This window comes from Phodopus roborovskii, unplaced genomic scaffold (assembly GCF_943737965.1).
Source record: "Phodopus roborovskii unplaced genomic scaffold, PHOROB, whole genome shotgun sequence".
Taxonomy (NCBI): domain Eukaryota; kingdom Metazoa; phylum Chordata; class Mammalia; order Rodentia; family Cricetidae; genus Phodopus; species Phodopus roborovskii.
The window spans coordinates 21226062-21249320 of NW_026126469.1; the positions used below are offsets into that span (position 1 = coordinate 21226062).

At 40.9% G+C, this 23259-nt stretch overlaps 1 protein-coding gene across 1 annotated transcript in view; it reads right to left on the minus strand.

The window, feature by feature from the left end:
- Nucleotides 1–3948: 3948 nt before the first annotated feature.
- The window catches only part of Cd86 (CD86 molecule), a 61457-nt gene continuing 42146 nt past the window's right edge, over nt 3949–23259 (minus strand). The window contains exons 3-7 of the mRNA XM_051191417.1: nt 21108–21443; nt 18038–18340; nt 15573–15718; nt 6746–6787; nt 3949–5583 (exon numbers count right to left, since the gene is read on the minus strand). Of these exons, the coding sequence (XP_051047374.1) occupies nt 15573–15718; nt 18038–18340; nt 21108–21443 (785 nt within the window). The 3' untranslated portion in view covers nt 3949–5583; nt 6746–6787. The remainder of the gene's footprint in view (nt 5584–6745; nt 6788–15572; nt 15719–18037; nt 18341–21107; nt 21444–23259) is intronic.

A 23259-nucleotide genomic window follows, 5' to 3' on the forward strand; every position in this document is an offset into this window, starting at 1 on the left:
CATGTCCTTGCTAGATTAGATGTACATTTTTTGATGCCCATTTTCCAGCTCTCCTAGCTTATAGGAAGAGTGGAGGGAAGAGTGGGGGTGACAAGGACTGAGTCCTGCTCCTGTCTTTCTCTGCTATCTGGTGATCAATTTCCTGTTCCAGTCTTACCTGTTTTGTATACTAGCAGGGCTGCTCAGACACTCTGCACATTGCTTCCTTTTCTGAGAAACTGTGGGAACAACTTAATGTTTTTTTTCCTGAAAATTCTAGCCATTTGAGGACCTCATAAGTTCACAGCATGTAATTAATTGTGGAGTCAAAGGCATACATACAATCAAATCACGGGAAGATAAATCAGCTACACACAATGAGTAGAGTTGAGCTGGCAGCATTGCCTGGGTACAGAGCCACTTTCTAAACCAAGATCATATCTATTTCTCAAAGGAGTGTTTATAATCATAACATAATTCTTTTATCATGTAACACTTGTTTATTAAAACAATCCATTGTGTGTGTGTGTGTGTGTGTGTGTGTGTGTGTGTGTGTGTGTGTGTATATATATATATGGGAGACAGGCACTCTAGAATAAGGAATTTGGGGGCATTTTGTTTGTTCTGGAAGCATTATTAGTATACAGTATCTATGGTTGCCTCAACCTTACCTTTCTGAATTTGACACTTCATGTATGGATTATTAAAAATACTAAGAGACATGTCAGGGGTGACTTTTTTCACAAGCACTAGTAAGAATTTATTAATTACTAAAATTGAAATTGTAGATAAATAGGAAACAGTTTGAAAAGTGGGATTTCACAGCATGCAAAAGCTACTGATTTGGGTCTCTTTGCTATCTCCTTCATCATCCACACCTTTATCTTTAATGTTAATGCACTGGTTATAAGAAAATGTCTTCTTAAAAATGTGTAGAGAATGTTGAGTATTCATTGGGTTTAAGCTTTGTTTTAAAAATGGGAAAAATAGAGGGTTGAGGAGATAGCTCAATCACTAAAGTTACTGAGTTTGGATCCTTAGAACCCATATCTAAAAATGCTAAGACAGTCCTAGCAGCTAGGTGTTTTTAAGATGGACAGACATCTTAGCCAAATGAGTGAACCCCAGGGAGTCCTAGTGAGAGACTCTGTACCAACACACACACACACGTGCGCACGCACACACACACACACACACACACACACACACACACACACACCACAAATGAATAAGACTGCAATAAACAGAGACAGATGGTAAGAAGTATTTCAGAACTAAAGAATAACACAAGTGGTTGACAACACAAATAATATAATTGAATCTAGTAGTATCATGGTTTCCTAATAGAATGAGACCGGAAAAAAAAAAAGATTGGTAAAACATTAGATTTAAAGTCATATTGTTGATAACATTGGATATAAGACTGAAGGCTTGGGAAATGTGGCTAGGGACGATGTCGGACTCTGCATTTGTGTCTCCTGAAGTGAATAGGTGGGCAGTGAGAAAATCCAGGGAGCCTCACTGTTCTAGCTCCATTTCTGTTGCTGTGATAAAACAATCTGACCAAAAGAAAGTGAGGGGAGGAGGGGGTTATTTTAGCTTACAATACTAGGCTAGTTCCTCACGGTAGGAAAGTCAAGGCAGAGGTTTCAAACCCTCATGTCACATTCACAGTCAAGAGCAGAGAGAAGTGAATCATGCATGCTCACTCACTTGTGCTCAGCTCAGTCTCTCCACTCTTTCGCAGTGCAGGAGCCCTGCCAGGGTTAGTGCTGTCCACAGTGGGCTGAATCTTCGCATCGATTACTGTAAGACAGTCCCCCACAGGCCAACTCTAAGTGGGCAGTCTGTTATTCAGATGCTTCCGGATGACATGAAGTTGATAACTGAAGCTAACTATCACACTAGTAGTAGAGATAGAAACTGAAAATTGATACAATAAAGATGTATGGGGTTTTACCATTACTCCATTTCATAGATGAACACGTTAAATAATTTATCTAAGGTGATTTAGATTTGAGCCCAGATCCTTTTGAATCAGGAAGTTATATTAGCATGTCCATTTCTTTTTTATTCTCATGTGTCTTTTTTATTTTATTTGTTTGTATATTTATTTTTAATACATCAGGTCTAACTAATGTTGCCTGTATACACAGTGGAATTATCCACTGGGACATGGGAAACCTACCAATGGACACCCCCGACAAAGAAAAGTGACTTTCTCTCCTCCAGTGACCAGCAACTCTCAGTAGCTCTTCAACTAGGGGTGGAGCAGTAGGACCTCCCCATGTGTGCTGAAATTTTGTTCAGGTAACCACACCATAGCTAATATGAGGCAACATGTGTAAGGTTGACCCTTTTTGTAGTCATCTTAGTAAGAAACTTCTGGCTTCTTTTGAGTGTAATATAAAACCAAATCTGCCTGAATAAAAGGTAAAGGGTGCATGTGTAGAGTACACACACACACACACACACACACACACGCACGCACGCACGCACACGCACACACACACACGCACGCACGCGTGCACACACACACACACACACACACGAGTTATGAGGCTGAGTGGGTCTGTAGAAAGGGCTGTAAGGGCAGAGTGGCATGGCCAGGGAGAAGGGAATGAAAGGATAACATCATTGGGTGTTTTGGTTAGAGTCCAGTAAGAGAGGCAGACTGATCAGTTGTGTGGTTCTTGGAATGGGTAGACAGCGGGTAGACAGAGGGTTGGCCTCTGGAGGAGCACTGTCCTGACCTGGTGGTGAGGAGGAGGAGGGTGGGTTTGGAAGTGGCTTCTGAGGGACAGGTCAGAGGGTTGGTGTCAAATGTGACTCTTGGCTTACGAGGACCCTGCGTGGGGTGTAAGTGGGCAAGCATGGCAGAGGCAGGAGGAGGACAATGAGTGCAGGGCAGAGGGAGGAGTGGGGGTCAGCAAGGACATCTCATCTCACTTCCCCTACGACCACATCTCCTTTTACTCATCGCATCATGCGCCTGCTTCACCACAGCTCCTGATTTCTGGGGTTGCCACCTCTGGGAGCTGAGGTTGGGTCACGCAGGATGTGGGATATGCAGCCGACCCGGAACAAGAAAAATGCCACCTCTTCTACAGTTAGAGCAAACAGAAAGTGGGGTGTCTGTGAGTGGGGTGATGGCCTGAGCAAGGGAGGGTTAACAACAGATACTAAATTACTCTGACATCTCTGCAAAATGGGCACAATACCCCATGAGCTGCATCTCAGAGGAGAGTGTGGAACAGAGGTTTGGAAGGTTTGAAGAACCAAGCGCATGACAAACAGTCAGTGTTAGCTAGTACGTTACCTGATCGTCTCCTCTAACTCTTTTTTGCTTCCCTGCTCTCCAGACTTGGAGCACACGTCTAGAGAATTTAATACACAAAGGAGAGATGTTTCCATGAAAGGGTGTATTCATGTTTCATTCGAACTTCAGCTAACTATTTTGAGGTACTGTCTACAGTACCTGGGCTCCCCTGGTAAGGGGGCCAGACACAGCCTTACCCACTATAGTCCAGACATTTTACCTGTTCTGGAATTCATTGGCTTTTCTCACATTATTTTTTGTGTAATACATTTTTATATTATTATTTTATAATCAGAATATTTTGGGAAATCTTTTTACATCAAGCTGCAGTAAAATTGTTCTGTGTGAAAGGTTACAAGCTAAAAAGTAAGTTTGTTTTTTTATTCTGAGATTCCTTGCTGACATCCAGGAAGTCACTATTATTCAATTTTTAAAGATCTCTCATTATTGAGAGATACATTCAGGTAAACACAAGCCTCATTTCTTGTACAATGGTTAGAGATCAAGGAAGGAAAAGAGGATTTGGGAAATGGCCAAGACTTTTAGCCACAGAGAGGTTGAGGGTGAATGGGAACATTAGCAGATGTGAATAGTGAGTGGGAACATTAGCCCATAATGGTGCTATCGACCCAGAAGAAAAATAAGTAAGCTTCAATAAATGCAAGAAAACTTTATTGGAATCTACTCTGTACAGAACATGTTATAACCAGCAAAATTCTAAGAGTCTCCACAGGCAGGGGCAAGATGTATGAATGGCAACATTTCAAGCATGAGCCTTACTAGCAAAAGTCTACAACCCTCCAGGGCCCTTTATATAAAATATAAAGAACAACTTTTCTGCTCAGCTCTTGCGGAGTTCTCTTTAAGTTTGAATGGTGATGGCTCCATGCCTTGTCAACACACTACATCCTGCCACTTTTCTATGAGGCTATTTCTCTCTTGTGCATAGTTGTCCTGTCACTGTTTTCAGCATCAGTCGCTCTTAGTCCTTCTTTGAAGGACCAATCCATGCTCCCTGGGATGTCTGCAGATTAAGGCGTCCTCAGAATGTTGTATGTTCTGCTTTTCCTACTTTCACCATGAGCTGAAAAAGTCCTAGCCTTCCTCCCTGCATTTTATCACAATGACTGGTCTTCTCCCGAACTCTATGTCCAGCTGGATGAAACATGGGGTTATCAAAACACCTGTTGACCACTAAGGCCATTACTGTTTACATCCATTGGGACATCCATCTCTGGTTTCTTGACTTGTCCAAGGACTGGGGAGATCCTTCTATGAGCATTGTTGGTTAGACTCTATTGATTTCTCCTTGTTTGGAGTGTTTTGCTGTCTTGTCCTTGCATAGCTGTCCCCAGACCATCACTGCCATCCCATTTTTCTCAAGAGGGAAAATAGGACTCAGGACATGCAGTACGTCTTGCTTTCTTCAGTGATGCCTGCAAAAGCTTGTTAATTGCTGGCTGATTAGGTGGATTCTGCCAATATTAGCATCAGCCCAGATAGGAGTGGCTCCTGGATCCAGGGATGGTTACATCATTGTGTTTCTCGATCTCCCAGCATTGAGAATTCTGTGCTGTTACCTGTGTGATACTTTGGTCATTGTGTTAATTACTGATACTGACAGAAGAACAAGTTTTCCTAATAAGTGGTGGGTCTTCCTCTAGAGCATATTAATTATGCTACTACAGTATACACTCTTTTCTACTTTAACATACTAACATGAACACATCAAACAACATCATCAAATACACCACTCCCATCCTGACTGAAGAGGTAGTTGTTCAGGCCCAAGGACACAAGACTAAGTGGGTTATCATGTTTGTTCGGAATAGATAAAGGCCAGTATTCCTACAACAAGGAGTTCCATATAAAAACATACTATGCAAAGTTAGGAGAGGCATCTGAACTAAAGGAGGAGAGGTTGATCCAAATTGTTATTCCCCAGCAAGGAGCCATTTCAGTGCATTAGACCTGAGTATGAACTGAGTCAAACATAGCAAGACAGAGAATTAGTGTCTGCTCCTGGCACAGGGAACAGAGCTGGAATGATAGGGACTGTTTTACCTACAGGGAGTCTCAGAGCACCACATACCCTAATAATTATATTATCTTCTTTTCTGGGAAATCAAAGAGGTTGCCCAAAAACTTGCACAGGAAAAGGTATAAAGTATGGACACTATTGCAAATTTTGTTCTTTAATCAAGGGTACTATTCCAGTCTTCTGGGTATGTTTTCGGATTGTGAACAATGATGGGCTTCTTATTTCAGACACACGGACTCTTATTCTGGAACATGGACTCTTATTCTGGAAAACAAAACAGAAAAACAAGAGACTGGGTGAGATTTCACAACAGGACCACTTTTTTTGGGGGGGTGGTAGATTTCAAACATAAGACACACATAGGCGGCCATTGTAATGTGTTGAAACACATTGAAACAAAGTATTGAAACAGAAGACAAGAAGACAGAAGGGAAGAAAGCCAAGAAAGCCAGGTTACACTGTCACCCAAGCTTCTATCCTTCACATTTGTCTGGTCGGGGTCCTTATCCTGCCCTTGTGTTGACTCTTGATGCCTTTCTTCTGCATGCCCTTCCAGAACATTTCTGAACCAAGTCTTAAAAGGCCAGTAGCACCTCAATGACCTTGACTGTCTACCCAGAATTCCTGGAGTGAGTCTTGTTGCCAGTGCCTGGTAAGCCTGGTGTTACTGTAACTGCATCCTCAACCAGGCTCTTTTATAGAGAGCTTTGATCCCATGACCCCAGGCAGCCATTGAGCTCTCAGCTCCTCGATGGGGATGGAAGAACAGTCGATCCAACTGTGTCATGTTGTTAGAGGACACCAGAAACTTTCAGGTATGCCTGGAGTTCAGTCAACAGTGTTTCTTAAGGTAATTTTAGATAAGTAAGCAAGAATCCACGGGATACGGTAGCTTATGGCCATGATTAAGTTTGGGGAAAGGTTTTTAAGGAAGTACTGGTGGTGGCTACAGCTGAAGAACGAGGGAAAAGAAACAGGAGCTTCCAAGTGGTGGGTGTAGCAGGCACAAAGGCGCTGAGGCTGAAGGGGACATGCTAGTATTCCCTGCTTCTGCATTTACTCATTCTATATTTGCAAGGGGCTCAATAGTTCAGTCACCGTTAGGGGATGAAGCTGCCATGGTGAACAAAATATAGGTTATTGTCTGCCACATCACATCACAACCCCGAGCTTTGCTTAGTCCTTGCCCTTGGCTGACATGGCATGTCCTTAGGGCACTGTGCATTGGATACTGCCACTGTTTAGAGCCACTTTCCTCCATGCTCTCCCTTGTCTTGCTGTCTTCCCTGCCCCCAATAGCTTTTGTGTAAGTCCCAGCATGCTTCAGCCTGGTGAAAGCCTGTGAGAGTTACAGGCAGACATTGGGGAATAAAATCTCTTTGAACAGTGTTGCAGTTGGGACTCACCTTTTTCCAGTTTCTCACTCCCTTCACTTGCCATTTTGATTTCTGAAAGAGATCAAAAACAGTTAGGGAAGCTATATTCCTCACAGACATGGAAAGAGGGGAAATGAAGAGGCTTCAAAATCCTGGGTCTCAGAGAGAAATGATGACTGGGGGCTGGGAAGGACTTCTTTTCATCCCCAAGGTAAAGCTTTCTTTTTTTCTTCCTTCCTTCCTTCCTTCCTTCCTTCCTTCCTTCCTTTCTTTCTTTTAAATGTGTCTTAAGTTCTTATGTTGGACATAATTCCACCCTCACCTAGTGGCGCCCGCACTGAAATGGAGATGCCAGTCTTTTATCACCAGAAAAGAATTACCATTTTGAAGGTGAATGAAAGCTATTCAGTCCCAATGATGCTGATGCCTAGATGGGTTAGCTAGATGGTATTACCAAATAATACCAAGTGTGTATTGTTGCACGGACAAGCTAAAGTAGGAAATCTCTAGGCAGCTAAATTTCCAAAGGCCCAGTTGCCCCCCCCCCATGGACTTACTGCTGATGCAATTTGGGGTTCAAATTCCTCCAGGTTAATGGATGATTTGTTAGTACTACTGTCCCACTCAGACTCATGACTTGTTCTCCTGGGCATCCATGGAAAACACACCCTGATGGTGTTGTGACTCAGCCTGGACTATAGTCTCCCTGAACACTTCCTGTAACTTCTCTTTTATATGTGTGCATATTTAAAAATAGCCATCCGCGTGGCGGTATATCCATGAAGAAAATTTAAACTTTTTTTGGTAGAAAGGTTGATGTTTCCTTTTGAGATAGGGGTCTCACTACTTAGCCCAGGTTGGTCTCAAACTCAATCCCCCTGCTTCTGCCTTCTGAGTGCTAGGATTATAGTACTTTATCACCATATATGGCTCCACTTTTGTTCCTAATTTTCAAAATTGTTTTTACAGCTGTAGATTATTTGCATTCCTACATATTTTCATAGAGCCAGCCAGCCTTTTAATTTTCACTAATGAGTCCTCCAGGCATTTGATTTAGATTGCTCTGATCCATTGATCAATTTGGAGGAAACAGTATCAACAATATTTTGCCTTCTGATCTTTGAACACAGTATATGCTTCCTTTTATTCAGATCTACTTCAGTTTCTGTTCACACTAATGTATGGTTTTAGGTCTTACATTTGTTTTGTTAAATGTATTGCCGACACCTTATTTCATATGATGACCCTAGAAACTGTATTTAAACATTTTCTCAGTATTTGTTTATTGTTAGTATATAGAATGTAATTGACCTTGATTTTTTGACCTTGCATGTCAAGACTTTGTCACTCTGAACTATTAGCCTTTTAATAGTTTTAAAGACTTTTCTACAAACACCATCATGTTATCTGCCTCAAAGTTGGAGCTTTTTTTTTTTTTTTTTTTTTTTTTTTTTTGTCCTTCCTTTCCAAACTGCAAGCCTTTCTCTTTTTCTTTTCACACTGGCTAGGACTTTCAGCAAAATGCTGAACAAAAGTGGTAACTATGGACATCCTTGCCTTCCTCCCAGTCTTAGGGGGAGAGCAATTTGTCCTTTATTGCTATGATGTTAATCAGAATGATTTTGGTAGGTGTCCTTTGGGGGTTTCAGATATTCCCCCTTGAATTCCTAGTTCATGAATGTTTTTCTTTCTCTTTTAAAATTATGAATGGGTGTTAATTTCATCAAAAACTTTTTTTTATTCATTGCCATGGCCACATGGGGTTTCTTTTAGCCTGTTTGTTAATTACTATCACTCCTTGGGTTTTGAATGCTTAACTCTTCTACCTTTCTAGAATATGTCTACTTAATCATGGTGCAGCATACTTGTAATATATTACTAGATTTTAATTTCTTATTTTGTTAAGATTTTTGGCATCTCTGTTCATATGGGATTCTTTGGGGATTACTTTCTTGATCTGTTTTCCTAGTTTGGGGCATCAGGAATCTCACTGCCTTCATTGTTGACTGTTGACTTGGCCATTGACTATAGGCACTAAGCTGTGAGCAATCACAATGTCTTTTCTCTGCTCTTAGTTACAGTTATATTTTTGTTGCTGATGCCCAACATGTCAAAACAACAGTTTCATTCTCATTTTGTCTGGTTTCCAGTTGTCTGTGGCAGGAAGCAATTTATGAAGCAGTTGGAGGAAGCAGAAATCATTTTTTTCCATACAATTTCAAGAGCACTTAGACGGGCTGCTCTTATATATCGTCCCTTGCTGACATGCAGTTTGGACTACAGTGTTGAGTCTGATCATTGCAGCTGGAGGCAGCTACTGCTTTGGATATTTGAGAGCAGGCTCTCAGGTTTATTTGATGCTGATGCCCTGGTTTCAGTATGGTCTAGCCCCTAAGGTTCATGTGCTTGGAGGCACAATGTGGGGGTTGGGACCAGTAGAGTAACCTTCTTGGAGAGAATTTGGTCATTGGAACCACACTTGGGAGTGAGTAGAGTCTTGGGGGATTGGCACTGTAAAAGCAGGTTGTTATGAAGCCAGCTCCTTCCCTTGGTCTTTCTTCTGCACACATGTGCATCCACACTCTCTGCTCTTACATGTTTTTCCACCACTTTATACAATCTGCATGTCATAATAAACATTTCCTTTATGGCAGTCAGCCTTGGTATCTTGTTACAGCAATACAAAGGAACTGAGGCATTTGAGCTGTTTCCTATTCAAGTTTCCAGAAACTTTCTAAATCTGACTAGATTATTAGTATTGTTCAAAGTCCTCTCAAAAATCATGGTGCTTTATAGCTGGGCAGAGTATCCCAGATAAATACAGAACAGAAAATAATCAGATGATCTTTCCATACCCGTGGCAAAGTCAGCACAATTACAAGAAAGCCCCTGTTTTAAAATGAAAGCTGACAATTAGGAGACACAATGTGTGGCCCACATTTTTGGAATGGATGATCACTTTGTTATTTTAAAGTGGAAATGGGATGAGATCACTAACTTTCAGTTTTTAAACTCTGTGGAGTTTCCTGTTTAAATGCTGATGAAAAATGAGTCACTTTGGAGAAGACTCTTGTCCTTTAAGAAATTGTAATTAGCAGGTGTGGTAGCACACACCTTTAGTCTCAGCACTCAAGAGGCAGAGGCAAACAGATCTCTGTGAGCGTAAGTCCAGCCTGGTCTGCAAGTCCTGTGCTAGCTAGAGCTTCATAATGAGGACTTGTCTTTAAAAAACATTGTGACTATGAGAACCAAGACTATTTTCATTCTGCTATAGGAAGGAAACTGTAAAAACTTTGTAATTTGTTTTAGTCAAATTCTCAAATGGACAAACTGGTAGTATAATTTCAGATTGGATGAAAACAGTGATTCAGAATTATACATTTTCCTGCCTTTTCTTTCTCATTAATTTTGGGGAGGGGCAGGGTAGAAAACCCTTTTTTTAAATTGACTTGGTATTTCCTTCTTACTCATTTAAATGGCCTAAATAGGATAAATATATGTTAGCAAGGCACAATTAAGAAACACTGAACAGAACTTTTAATGCCAGGTGAGTTACTTTGAAGGCTCTCTCCTCTGAGAAGTAGACTAATGTCATATTCATACTAGTTGTTCATGAGGTTGGATCATAACTGCTCCAATATCTGTTGGCAGAATTCAGTTCTTTGAGATTGTAGAACTGAACTCTCCAGTTCTTAGATGGCTGGCTGTCAAGTGAGGGCCATTTCTAGCCTCTAGAAGTGATCCAAATTCCTTAGTTCATGGCCTTCTTTCCCCGAGTTCAAAGCCAACAATGATGGACTGAGCTTTCCTCAAATCTCATATGCCTCCTCCTCCTTCCGGCACAGCTCTCTAACCTACGTGAGTAAATTTTTGTGGCTCATGTACCTTTTTGCCATATGGATAACATAAGGAGGGGCTGAAATGGTGGACAAGAGCACTTGATGCTTTTACAAAGGTCCCTGATTCAGTTCCCAGCACCCACATGGCAGCTTACAGCTTCTTGTAACTTTATTGCATTGGAACCTGGCACTTTCTTCTGGCCTCGAAGGGAATGAAATAGATATGCAGGACACATACATACATGTGTGCAAAATTCTCCTACATATAAAAATAAATAAATCTTTTTAAAGATAATATAAAATTTTAGGTATAGGAAGTAGAAGTTTTTTAAAGGGGCAGTATTTTACTTATCATAGCCAGAAGGATTCACAAAGCAAGGATAGTTACTATAGAACTGAAGTTCATGAGCATCTTATGTCCACATGGTTTGATTTTTCCATGGTTTGTCTCCTTCCTGGAGATGTCAAACTCATCATTATGTATCACATTCTTTTAGTGCTACACTCTCATATCTTAGCCTTTGATGACATAGTTTAATGTCACCACCTTACACACACGTTTAGCCTCTCTAAATCCCCTTCCAACACCTTTCTTACATGTGCATATATCATCCTTGACTTTCTTATTTAGTCTTGAATATTTCTGTTTGCCTTATGGGGAAAGAAACATTTTTTTTTAATCCCATCTCCTTTGTTTTGATTGCAAGCTGATCATTCCACTGTGAAAACAAACTTAGGAAACAGCTTATTCCCTTCTAGAAACTGCCTCTACTTGTATGGCTAATTTTCTAAGTGCCATTGGAGATTGAGCCCTCCAGGACAAGCTGCTCATTAAATGAACACCTAACTAGATCTGAAGTGATACATATCCCAACAGATGTTACAGCGCAACATGGAAGCACAAGAAATGTGACAAAACAAGGTAACATGATTCCTCCAAAAGACTATGGCTCCTTAACTTGTGAACACAAAGATACTGAAATGGCTGGGCAAATAATTTTAAATTCTACTTATAAAAATGATTAGTGACACCCAAGAGGCATGGGCAAATAAACAAGTGATGTAAGGAAATCAACTCAGGATGAAAATAAGAAAAGTCAACAGCATACATGAGGAATTCAACAAGCTAACAGATTTAAAAAACAAAAACAAAAACAAAAAACAGAAATGCTGGAAATGAAAATCCAAGGAATCAAATTTTAAAAGTCCTGTGGAAAACCACTATACTGAATAAGGTAGATACAGCATGAGGAGGGACATCAAGGGCTAGGGAGATGGCTTAGTATGCAAAAGTGTTTTCTGTGCAAGCACCGGAACCCGAGTTCAAATATCTAGAAGCCCTGTAAAACACAGATGTGCAGAAGGAGCATCTGCAGCTCTGGTGCTTCTGTGGGGTGATGGGAGCTGGAGACTGAGAATCCCCAGAGGCTCCTGGGCCAGTTAGCCTAGAGCTAATGGAGGAATAACAACAAAGAGGCACTGTCTTGCCAAGTGGTGGCTCACGCCTTTAATCCCAGGACAGAGAGGTAAGCAGATCTCTGTGAGTTTGAGTTTATCCAGGTCTACATATTGAGTTCAATTGGGAATAGCAAAAAAAAAAAAAAAAAAAAAAAAAAAAAAAAAAAACAAACAAAACAACAACAAGCCTAGGAATAAGTCTAACTCAGAGGGTGAAAGACCTCTAAAACGAGAACTTTAAAGCATTGAAGAAAAAAACAAAAGAAATGGAAGGAGGTATTAGATGAAGGAAAGATTTTTCCATACTTACAGGTGGACAGAAAAAATGTGAAAAACTGTATATTACCAAAAGCAGTATACAGAGTGAATTCAGTCTCACTAAAATTCCAATGACATTATACACATAAGTTGAAAAAAATCATAAAATTGATATAGAAGTGAAAAAAAGATCCTAAATAACTGAACCATATACAATATCTAATCTCAAATCACACTGTCTAGCCACAGTTACATAAACAGCATGATACAGGCACAAAATTAGGCAAGTAGACCAATGGGATAGAATAGAGGACTCAGAAATTAGTTCTATAGATGCAGCTATAGGCACTTATTTTTTATTTATTTTTAACAAAGGTGCCAAAAACATATATTAGAGAAAAAGAAAGAGTAAATGGTGCCTGAAGAACAAGCCACATAAGATGACTATGACTAGATCTCCAGTTTTCACCTTGTAAAGAAAGATCTGTTTAAAATGTGTGAAGGCCTTAGTTAAGACACACCGCCTTCTTTGATGCTTTGGATGAAAACATAGGGTAAAGAGCCAAGATAAGACCCAGGAAAGGACTCTTTAAAAGGACTCCTTTAACTCAGGAAGTAATAGTATGACTTGGCAAATGGAGTTTCACAGGACCAAAAGTATAACAAACACTTACTTAATGGGAGAAAGTCTCTCCAACTATACCCATAACAGAAAATTTATATCTAAAATACACAAAGAACTCCATTTTATTTTCCTTCAGGAGCACGGGCTTCATAGCCACATGAATCAAGTGGGGGAACCCTGGCTCCCCCTGAACAATGTAAACACATCCACTGAAAGAGAAAGGTGACAGAACAAAACAACAAAAACAGCCAACCAAACAAACAAATAAAACAGCAAATAAATAAATAAAAAATAGAGAAAGAAAGAAAGGAGGTGTAAACCAACAAGCCACTTCAGATATGTAGGTCCCAGTGCAGAATAAAGAGCAACACACACACACACACACACACACACACACACACACACACACACACACACACCAAAACAACAAAACAAACAAGACAACATATCTCATGCACAAAGTGCTGATCCCCTATGAGGTATTTCTCTAATGAAAACAGCCTGGAAGACCAGACAGACGGTTCCAGTGATTATAGCTGTGTTCAGACAACTCATAGAGGATGTAAATAGACTCCAGGAGAAACAAGCCCCTAAAGCTGAATGAAATAAAGAAATTCATCAGAGAGGCCCAGGAATACCCAAAATAACACAGGCTATTGCTGTTGCTCATAGTTGCTCATCAGAACTGGATGGCTAAGACTCTGGTGCTGAAGATGCCTCATACTTGAGTTGCAAGACACAGAGAAATCAATCTTGAACTGCCCAGGAAACTTCCTCCCTGACAGATGGCTTTCATAGTGCTAGAAGGCACTACGAAGGCTGTTGGGGGAGAAGAGTCATCAATGATCTTCTCTAGTAAAGCTCCCTGCATGCTACAACACCCATGTTTTAGATCAAATATGCCCACCAGTGCAAACTGTGGCAAGACTCTTACAGAGATTACCAACTGAGCTCTTGATTGGATTTGAGGCATGCTCTACAGGAGGAAATTCATGCCTAGTACTTTAAACAGGATGGAGGAAGTCACAGGCCCTAGGAGAGAACCTATTGATGATATTCTTTAAATGGTTATGTTGTCAAACTGCCTTCTAAATATATCTATATCTACAGATTTATGTGGTTCCCAACTTTGACCAGTTTCTTATTGCAATAGGTAGTGGCTAATGCAGAGACACATTATTGCCCAAAGTGCTGAAAACAAGTGACTTTGAATGTTTAGCAATCAATGAGTCATCTATATCTAACTCCCAACCCCCCAAGGCTCAGGGGACTTTACAGAAGACCGGAAGGAAGAATGTAAGAGCCAGCAGATGGGGAGCAGGGTTGTGAGACTCTATCTTCTGGACATGACAGGGCTGTTGCACACATGAACTCACAGTAGCTGTAGTGACCTACACAAGATTTGTGCAAGATCAAGTCAGTTAAGATTTCCATCATCTGAGGCTTCCAAGGCCCCACTCCTAATTGAGAAGGTATTGGTAGTTGATGGCTGCTTGGAGGGAAGTTGCTTATTTTTAGGGATGCAGCAGTGGAAGGCTGTCCATGCTGTGAACCAGTGGATGACCCCACCTATGTGCGCATGGGCAACTCTAAATAGACTCAGTGAATTAAATAAGTAAATAAATTATAAAAGGACAGGTTTTGGGGGAGGTGATGGGAGGAGTTCTAGGAGAATTGAAGTTAGGGAATGAGGCATGAATATGACCAAGAAACATGGTCTCTTGTACATTTGGGAGATTGAAAATATAGATATAAATTTAAAATTATAAAGAGACCCCAAAACCACCCAACTAATAAATGAATTGAAGAGTCACTTGTCAAAGTAATGGCCAATAAATAAACACAAACATTCACACAATATGTAACATCCTTAGCCATCAAGGAAAAAGCCACTACGAGATTCCATGGCACCTCAGACAAGAATGGCTCTCATCAGGAAAACAAATGACAGAAAGGATGGAAGGGAAAAAGAAGGTTTATACATTGTTTGTGAAAATGCAAAGTAGGTTGGCCAAGGAGGTTCCTCAAAAGACTAAAATAGAACTGCCATGTGACACATGTATACTATTCTTGTGTATATAACCAAAGAATTCTAAGTCTGCAAACCACAAAGATATGTTTGACACATAAGATATGTTTATTATATCACTATTCCCAGTAACCAAAACACAAAACTATCAACAGATAAAAGAGTGAAAAGAACATGAGTTATATACATACATATGTATGTACTATAAAGTTTTATTGAACTACTATTAAAAACAAAATTAAGGCATTTTAAAGGAAATGAATAGAGGTCATCATGTTAAGCAAAATAAGCCAGACTCAGAAAGACAACTATAATGTGTTTTCTCTCATGCAGGATCTACCAATCATCTATCTCCTGAAAAGAGGAGAAATGGCAGGAAGAAAGAGGGTCATTGGTGTGAATGATGGGGGGGGGGGAGAAATGACAATGGGGAGTTGGATGTATGTAAAACAAGGATATGCATGTGTAAGCATCACCCCATTGTTTCATATTCTCATTTTAAAACACTTTTTCTTTCTCACTATTGGAGACTGAACTTGACTTGTATATGCTAAGTAACATGGCACTGCCAAGCTACCCCTTCATCTTGTATGCTCATTTCAAACAAACTTTAACTGTATGTTCAGACAGGACAAACACACTTGTCACCTAAGAGATGCCAGGCTGTTCTTGCTTCCTCCAGCATAGTTTTACCAGGTAGGACAGCACAATTCCAGTGATAAGTAGAACAATGATGATGATACATGCAATCCAGGATTTCCTTTCCTCTTGAACAAATCGGGACTCTGGAAGATCTAAAATGATTGCAAGTCAGAAAGAAACTTAAGCCTTTCATAAAGGCTTAAATTTCCTCCCTCTCTCCCTCCCCCCCTTCTTTTCCATCATTTCCTTGGATTCTAGGGCCATAGGAAATATAAACCAACATAGGAGGCTTGGAAAACTCCTTGGTAATGGTCCGCCATCCACCATGATCTTGAACTCAGTCTCTAGATCAATCACCTCTCATTTGGGCAAATAGAAAAACCTCCTCATGGGTAGCTACTTCAAAGTGTTTGATTATTATTTCTATTGGGGTATCCCTGGAATTCCTCAACTTGCCTTTTGACATGCTGCCTCTGTTAGAAAACCTTTGATATTTCCTTGTTCTCTGGAGAATTAGATCTTAAAGGCCAGGAATTACTTGCTAGAATAAGAATGCCTCACTGCAGTCTGGAAAACTGACAGTAAGTTGAGTGGCTCACTTTATAGACATTTAAAGGGACAGTTCTTTTATTTAATCCTAGATTGTAGTAAAATTTGGGTTGGAATCTCCCATAGTTTAACTACAGTTTGTAGGCACACATTCTGCTCCTAGAATAATAAGGCAAAGAATTGTTGACATCATGGACAATACTTAATATTTTTTTGAGTGTGTCCCTGTTTGTCTCAACCTGTTTGGAATTTCCAATAAAGGAGGGTTATGCATTTATTGGAAGATTGCCACCTCTTGATACTCAGAGATCCAGTGGCTAACCTATCTCTGATCAAGGCATAGATTAGGGTCACAGAAATGCAAGCCCTTTTGCTGAGGTAGCGGGAGCTGAAACATTTCTGAAGGTGGCACCTGGGGAAGTTCTATACAGTTGACAAGTAGTGATGAGCCACAATGAGTGAATGAGTGTATGATGCTGATCAGTCCCCACTCATTTGTAGACAAGGGTTGGGAGCATGATGCTGGTGGCTATATGAAAGTGCTGAGCTTCAGGAACTACTTAGAGTATCTTCTAGATGGCTAGGAGATATTGTAGTAGAAGCGACTAGGACAGCTGGGTGACCCCATCTTTTATTAAAAGGAAATCAGTACCAGGAGAGTGAGTGGGTTTAGTTGCAAAACTGGTTGTGGGCACTAGACTAGCCTCAGGGATATTTCTAGGAGTATGTCTGTAGGCCAAGTTACTGAGGGAGAACCCAGGAGCAAGGAGGAGGCAAAACTAGGGGATGCAGAACGAGCTGGATGGATGGATGGATGGATGGATGGATGGGTGCCACCAGCAGAAGCAGATCACAGGAAATGGACTGGAGAAGGACCACAGAAACAGAAGGCAGATGGCTGGAAGATGGGATCAGGCTCAGAAAAAAACAATGATGGGGGTAAAGTGAGTGCCTTATTCTAGGAGGAATGATTGTTTTCCAAAAAGGGAGTGTGGGGTGTAGATTAGCTCTCAATGGGACTAAGCTGGCAATGGGTTTCAATCTTTTTTCCCATCAGCATAGAAGCCAAAACACATCAAGAATATGCTATGAGCATGCCTTCACTGAGTCTGTCTTGAACATACTTCCTGCTTCTTATTGGGCACAGCTGGTTCACTGTGGCCCTCTCACCAGCTGGCCACACTTACTACCTCATAATTTCTCTGTGCAGAAATTCATGCACATTTGAGAGTCTTTCTTCTAGAACTCTGTCCCTTTTCCCACCATATTTACCAAGCCAAATAATTCATTTTACAGTATGATAAAGCCCTAGTACCTTTAGAAGGCTTATCTGACTTTCAGAGATCTTGCTGGCCCCTGAATACTCGCAGAACTGATCATTAGCTTGTTTTAAATTTAGGCAATTATTTCCATGAACTATAATTAGACTTGAATTTCATCTTTAAAAATTCAGTTTATCATATATGTATATCATGGAGATCTCACTTTCCTGGAAGAATCTCAAGAACTAGATGATATCTTCCATCTTTGAGTTTTCAGCTTTATAATCAACAATGCCTAGAGTGATTCCATATGCACAATAAGTACTATTGGGAGGCAGGTATAAATATAATACACGTATGTTTTATTCAATCGAAGGTTTCTTGCTAGGAGATATCACCTATTTTCTGACTACATCTCATCAAAGAATAGTTCCAAAGTCTGGGTCAGTTTCAGGGATAAAACCATGTTTCGTCCAGAGTAGCCAAGATTCGAAAACTCTTGGGTCTTGGATCATTCAGATGTAGCAGTAGCCTTCTATTTGGGCCCTTTCTAGTAGCCTGCTGGAAAGTTTCCTAGCAAGCAATGAACACTGGATGGTTGGACTAAAAGGTTTGCATGTAACTCCTAGTGATATAAATAATCTTGGGAAGCAGCCTTACCTATATTGTGAAGTCTGGAGTAAATCTTCGTTGACTCAGTTTCCAGGACGCACAAGGTGGTCACATTGCACACACCATCCGGGAATGGAATAGATAAGCTAATGGAAACACTGAACAGTTCTGTGACATTGTCTTGCGATATCTGCATGTCACCACTGTGCTCATGAGTTGAATTAGTTGAATTAGTTATCAAAATATACATCGTTGTAGGTTTTGGATAACCTTGCTTAGATGAGCAGGTCAAATTTATGCCAGAATTTCTTGTTACGTTCTGAACTTCTATTTCAGGTTTGCTGAAGTTGGCTGGGAACAGAATACAGGTGGAAACAGTCAGTCTAGATGAACTTACAAAGAAATGGCAAATACCTGACAGCAAATTCCCTGATTGGGGTTCACCTGGCAATCTCAAGGCATAGGGCTCAGCCCATAGTGAAGGCTACATGATAAGCCTACATTTACCTTTCAAGAAACTCACTTAATTCCTAAGTCAAGAGAGTGCTCTCTGAGAGACAGGCTAGCTGAAACTATCTCACCAAAGTCTAGAGTGGAAGGAACCTCTATTCCAGAAAGTGGAGTCTGAATGGAGATCTGGTCTGACTATCGGACCTACATTCCCAAAGGGAAGCATTTCAACTCTCCACCCAGGGAAGGAGCTAAGATCCCACCAGGAACTCACAGGGTTTATGGTCCTTGCATGCTTTGGGTCTTATCTTTAAGAACCTATGAATAAAAATAAGTAGTGGGGGCCTTTGTGTTTACAGACTCAGAATATTGGTTTTTGACATGATTATCAAGGTATCCCCATCATGCTTTATAACAGTAGTTCTCAACCTGTGGGTTGTGACCTCTTTGGGGATTTTATATCAGCTATCCTGCATATCAGATATTTACATCATGATTCATAACAGTAGAAAAGTCTCAGTGATCAAGTAGCAATGAAATAATTTTATGGTTGGGGGCCACTACAACATGAGGAACTGTATTAAAGGGACACAACATTAAGAAGGTTGAGAATCACCATGCTATAAGGATTCTTCCATCTGGGGGCAAATTCAATGCTCTCTTGCCTTTATTTTCATTCCTGTTTTTAGGACTGAAGTGCACTGTCACAGGTCTTGGGCCTGACAAATGTGCCTTTAGCCAGCCAAATTCCTTGATGTTCTTCTATAGTTACTAGGGTGTTTGCAGATTCTATATACTAATCGATAATTCAATATGGGGATGGAGAGATTTCTCATAAAGGCTAGACTCATAATCAAAAAGTTAATGCAATGTATTGTTTCTAAAATAGAAGTCATTGTCAGGCTATCTTCTTTGAGTTTTGCAATATTGTTATGCTCCTTGAACATCCTGCTGATGCTGAGGCTCACCAGATTCTATGTAGCTTCATCAACAAACCTTTGCAGTCACCGGTTATGTTGTAGCAGTAACACATATAATAAATAGATAACCAGCTTTAAAAGCTTGTCTGTGCCCAGCCTAAAACATACTGTTTCCCCAAAGATGCGTGCCATATACTAGGAACACTGACTTAGCACTTGGTTAAGTGAAAGCTCAGCAGCCTTGTTTGAATCACATTGCACTGAAGGGGAATAGCACTTTATCCTTTGGCTGTTTTTGCCATTTGATTATGTGGCTTTTAGAAAAGGTTCGTTCTAGGAGGAAAGGCTGATTCTCAAAGGTGTTGCTCTACCTTTTCCAAGTTCATTAAAAACTCATCTGGGTCCAGCAGTAGCATGCCTAGGCATCTACCCCTGAAAAATACAACTTAGGTCCACATAGAAGCTGATGCTTGAATGTTTACAGCAGATGGATTTGTAACAGCTTCAAACTGAAACAACCCAGTGTCTTTCAGTGATTGAATGGATAAACAGTATAAAAAAAGCTTCCAAATTTTTGATACACTCAACTTAGGTGAAACACAAGAGGCATTCTTCTGAATAAAAGAAGTCAGTTTTAAAGGTTAAATACAATCATTTGGCTCTGTGTATATAATAGTCTCAAAATGACAAAACTCTAAAACCCAAACAAGAGCTATGGATAAAGAGAATGACTCCAAAAGGAACTACCCTGAAGGAAATTCTCATTGTGATGGAAGTGTCCTGAACCTCATCTACAAATTTAATAAATTATGCACTTAAATGATAGACTAGTTTCCCCATACACCAGTTTTGAAAGTCTGTAGTGACATGCAGGCTTTCCAAAGCCTGGTGAAACAGAGAAGATGGCTTATTAGTTTGTGGGTTCGATGGGTTGTTTTCCTTCTGTCTGCTGGGCTCATGGTTGGGGCAGCAAAAATTCAATCTATGAAAAGTTGAAGGGAAAGCTCCCATTAGTTGCCACCCTTGGTAGGAGCTCCAGATCATAGTCTGTGTGTGTGCATTTGATTTGTGTGTGTGTGTGTGTGTGTGTGTGTGTGTGTGTGTGTGTGTGTGTGTACACATGCATGTAGGTTTCACACACATGTGGAGGTAGACATCATATGTCTTTGGTCAATCACTTTTCATCTTTCTTGTATGGTAAGACAGTCTTCCACTGAACCTGAAGCTCATTGATTCTATTAGGTTGGCTGGCCTAACAGAATCAGGGAATCAGGGACCCTCTTGTCTTGAATCCACTCCCTACCTCCAAGTTCTGAGGTTAGAGGCATGTGCCACTGTGCTGGCCTTTTACATGAGTTCTGGAAATCCAAACTCAGGTAATCATGCTTGTGCAATATGCATTTTATATACCAGGCCATCTCTCAGCTTCCAGACCAGGTTTTGTGGGTGAGAAAATCTTAGAGTAAAGGAGAAAATGGAACATTGCCCATTGTTCTCATCTGGCTGTATTACTTTTGTTCAGCTAGCTCTATATTGTCTATAAAGAAAATTCTCAATGATCCTCAGTAAGCAAACCACTGCAGAGCAAAAGGGCTTTCAGTTCCCCATTCTCAGACTCTCAGACCCCACATTCTCTCCAAATGGACTTGCTAGAAATGGCTGTTTTCTGCCTTCTTGTCCAGTCCTGTCAAATCCCTATAGTCTTATGTGAGCAGGCCAACAATCTGAACACAACATTGACCACATACCGATCACTGATAGCTCTGTATCTGTCTGCTGGAGAATGACTGATCCTTTGGATGTTTTCCTTTGTATAAAACAATCATACGTGCCCATGTCCTTGATCTGAACATTGTGAAGTCCTAGAGCCCAGTTATCTCCGTCAAAGCTTGTGCGGGCCCGGTACTTGGCATTCACGCTATCAAGTTTCTCTTTGCCCAAATAGTGCTCATACAGAACCAACTTTTTCTGGTCCTGCCAAAATACTACCAGCTCACTCAGGCTTATATTTGGACCCTTTGTAAATGGGCATGGTAGGTATGCAGTCCTATTGAAGTAAGCTTGGGTCTTCATGGAAACAGCATCTAAAATAGAACAACTGAGAATTAGGAGAGAGGAAACAAGAAGGAAGAAATTCAGTTCCCCAACACAGAACCGAGTCTCCAGCTTTCCAGTCAGTGATGCTGGATGTAAAGATCTAGAACTGGGCATCCCTGTTGGACATCTGGGTTAGACCTTTGTTCTTGCTCCACTGTCCATTTGTGCAGACTTCAAACTTATCTGTTTTCCCACCTGATTAAGAAGGTGGTCTGAAGTAATGTTCTAGGAGTCTCTCTGGTACTATGGTTCTGTGGATTTCTAAACCAGAATATTGACCATCATCACTGAGGTTGTTACAGGCTTCCATAACTGCTGTGCCATCCCCCTAAATCCTCCCAGTTCCACGCCATTCTCTTATTTTTTTTTTTTTTTTTTTTTTTTTTGGTTTGCTATTGTAAAAAAATAAGTTGTAGTGACTCTTGGGAGAGAGTGGTGGTTAGAGCATTTAAGGAGAATGTTGGAAGTGAACTGTAGGTGGAAGAAACTGACTTAAAACTCCCAGGCTTCATCTCTCTGGAAACTGTTATAACCCAGAGGAACATGCTGGGAAAGCTCAGAAAAAGGACATGCTGGCATAAGCCAACTTGTAGGACATTTTTCTGGACCACGGAGTTACTTGAGAGTTAGCAAGGAAAGTAGATAGAGGGAGCTGAGAGGTGAAAGGTGAGGTCAGTGTGCTGTTCACATCAAGTTGGATGCTGCCATGGGAAGACGATTGGAGAAGGTTCTGCATAAAGAGCCATTCATCATTCAGGATTGCAGGAAGGGAGGAGAGGGAGGGACAAGAAGGTGAGGGAGATGAGAAGAGTCCCACTCAAAGTGGCGCAGGAAGAATTAATTGACCTGATCAGTGGGCCTCCCTTCAAATAGGACATCAATAGACATGTAGTAGGGGTGTGCTCTTGGCAAAGCCTACAGACCACCCCATGAGAACCTATGATCAAGAGGTTGCCAATGGTCTCAGGGGATACTCCAGGCACCAGTGAAGTACAATGTGCATATCTGGGTTGGACGGAAGAGGGAAACCACTGGGTTCCCACAACAGTGGAAATGGGATGTAAGGACAATTTACTTCATCTGGCCATCTGTACACCTTTGTCAATCTCCTAAGCGAGAGGCAAGAGTGCCACCTACTGTAAATGCTCATAATGTCATGAGGGTTAGTGTGGGCGGGACTCAGGAGAGCAGGACACATTCTGGTTTGGATCTAATTTATTATGTGATCCGGGGCGGCTGATCTAATAGAGAAACCAAACAGGCAGCTGAAGCATTGACCAGCTATAGATTGGTGTGACATTATTGCTCAGCCATCAGTGGATTTTTCTTGAACTGGAAATGAATCCATGCTGAGTTTCTTATACCTTCTTGACATACAGGTTTTCTTTTTCTTCTGTGGAGACTCACAGTACCTACATTCCTTTCTATTCACTCTCTCTACTAATAGAAAAGTGCAACTTCTCTGGCCCAGGCCCCTTCTCCAAAAGATAACTGGGATTTCCTCTTCACCTCAGCTCCCTCTTTACCTACAAATACAAAGCAGACCAAAGCCATTGGCCTCATCTGGGGGCTGCTCAGAAACTTAGACTCTCTGGTTCCACTTAAGATCTGAAACAGAGTCTGCGTTTTTACCAAGAAGTCCTATTTGGGAAACTGAGGGGATCAAAGATGATGACCGGATACATTCATTTCTACCTTCTCCAAAACCCCTCTACTCCCCAAGGTGTGGAAATCACTCTGCAGCTGTTCTGATTAGAACTGAAAGTATTTCACAGTCTACACACTTTGGCTCATCACCAGACC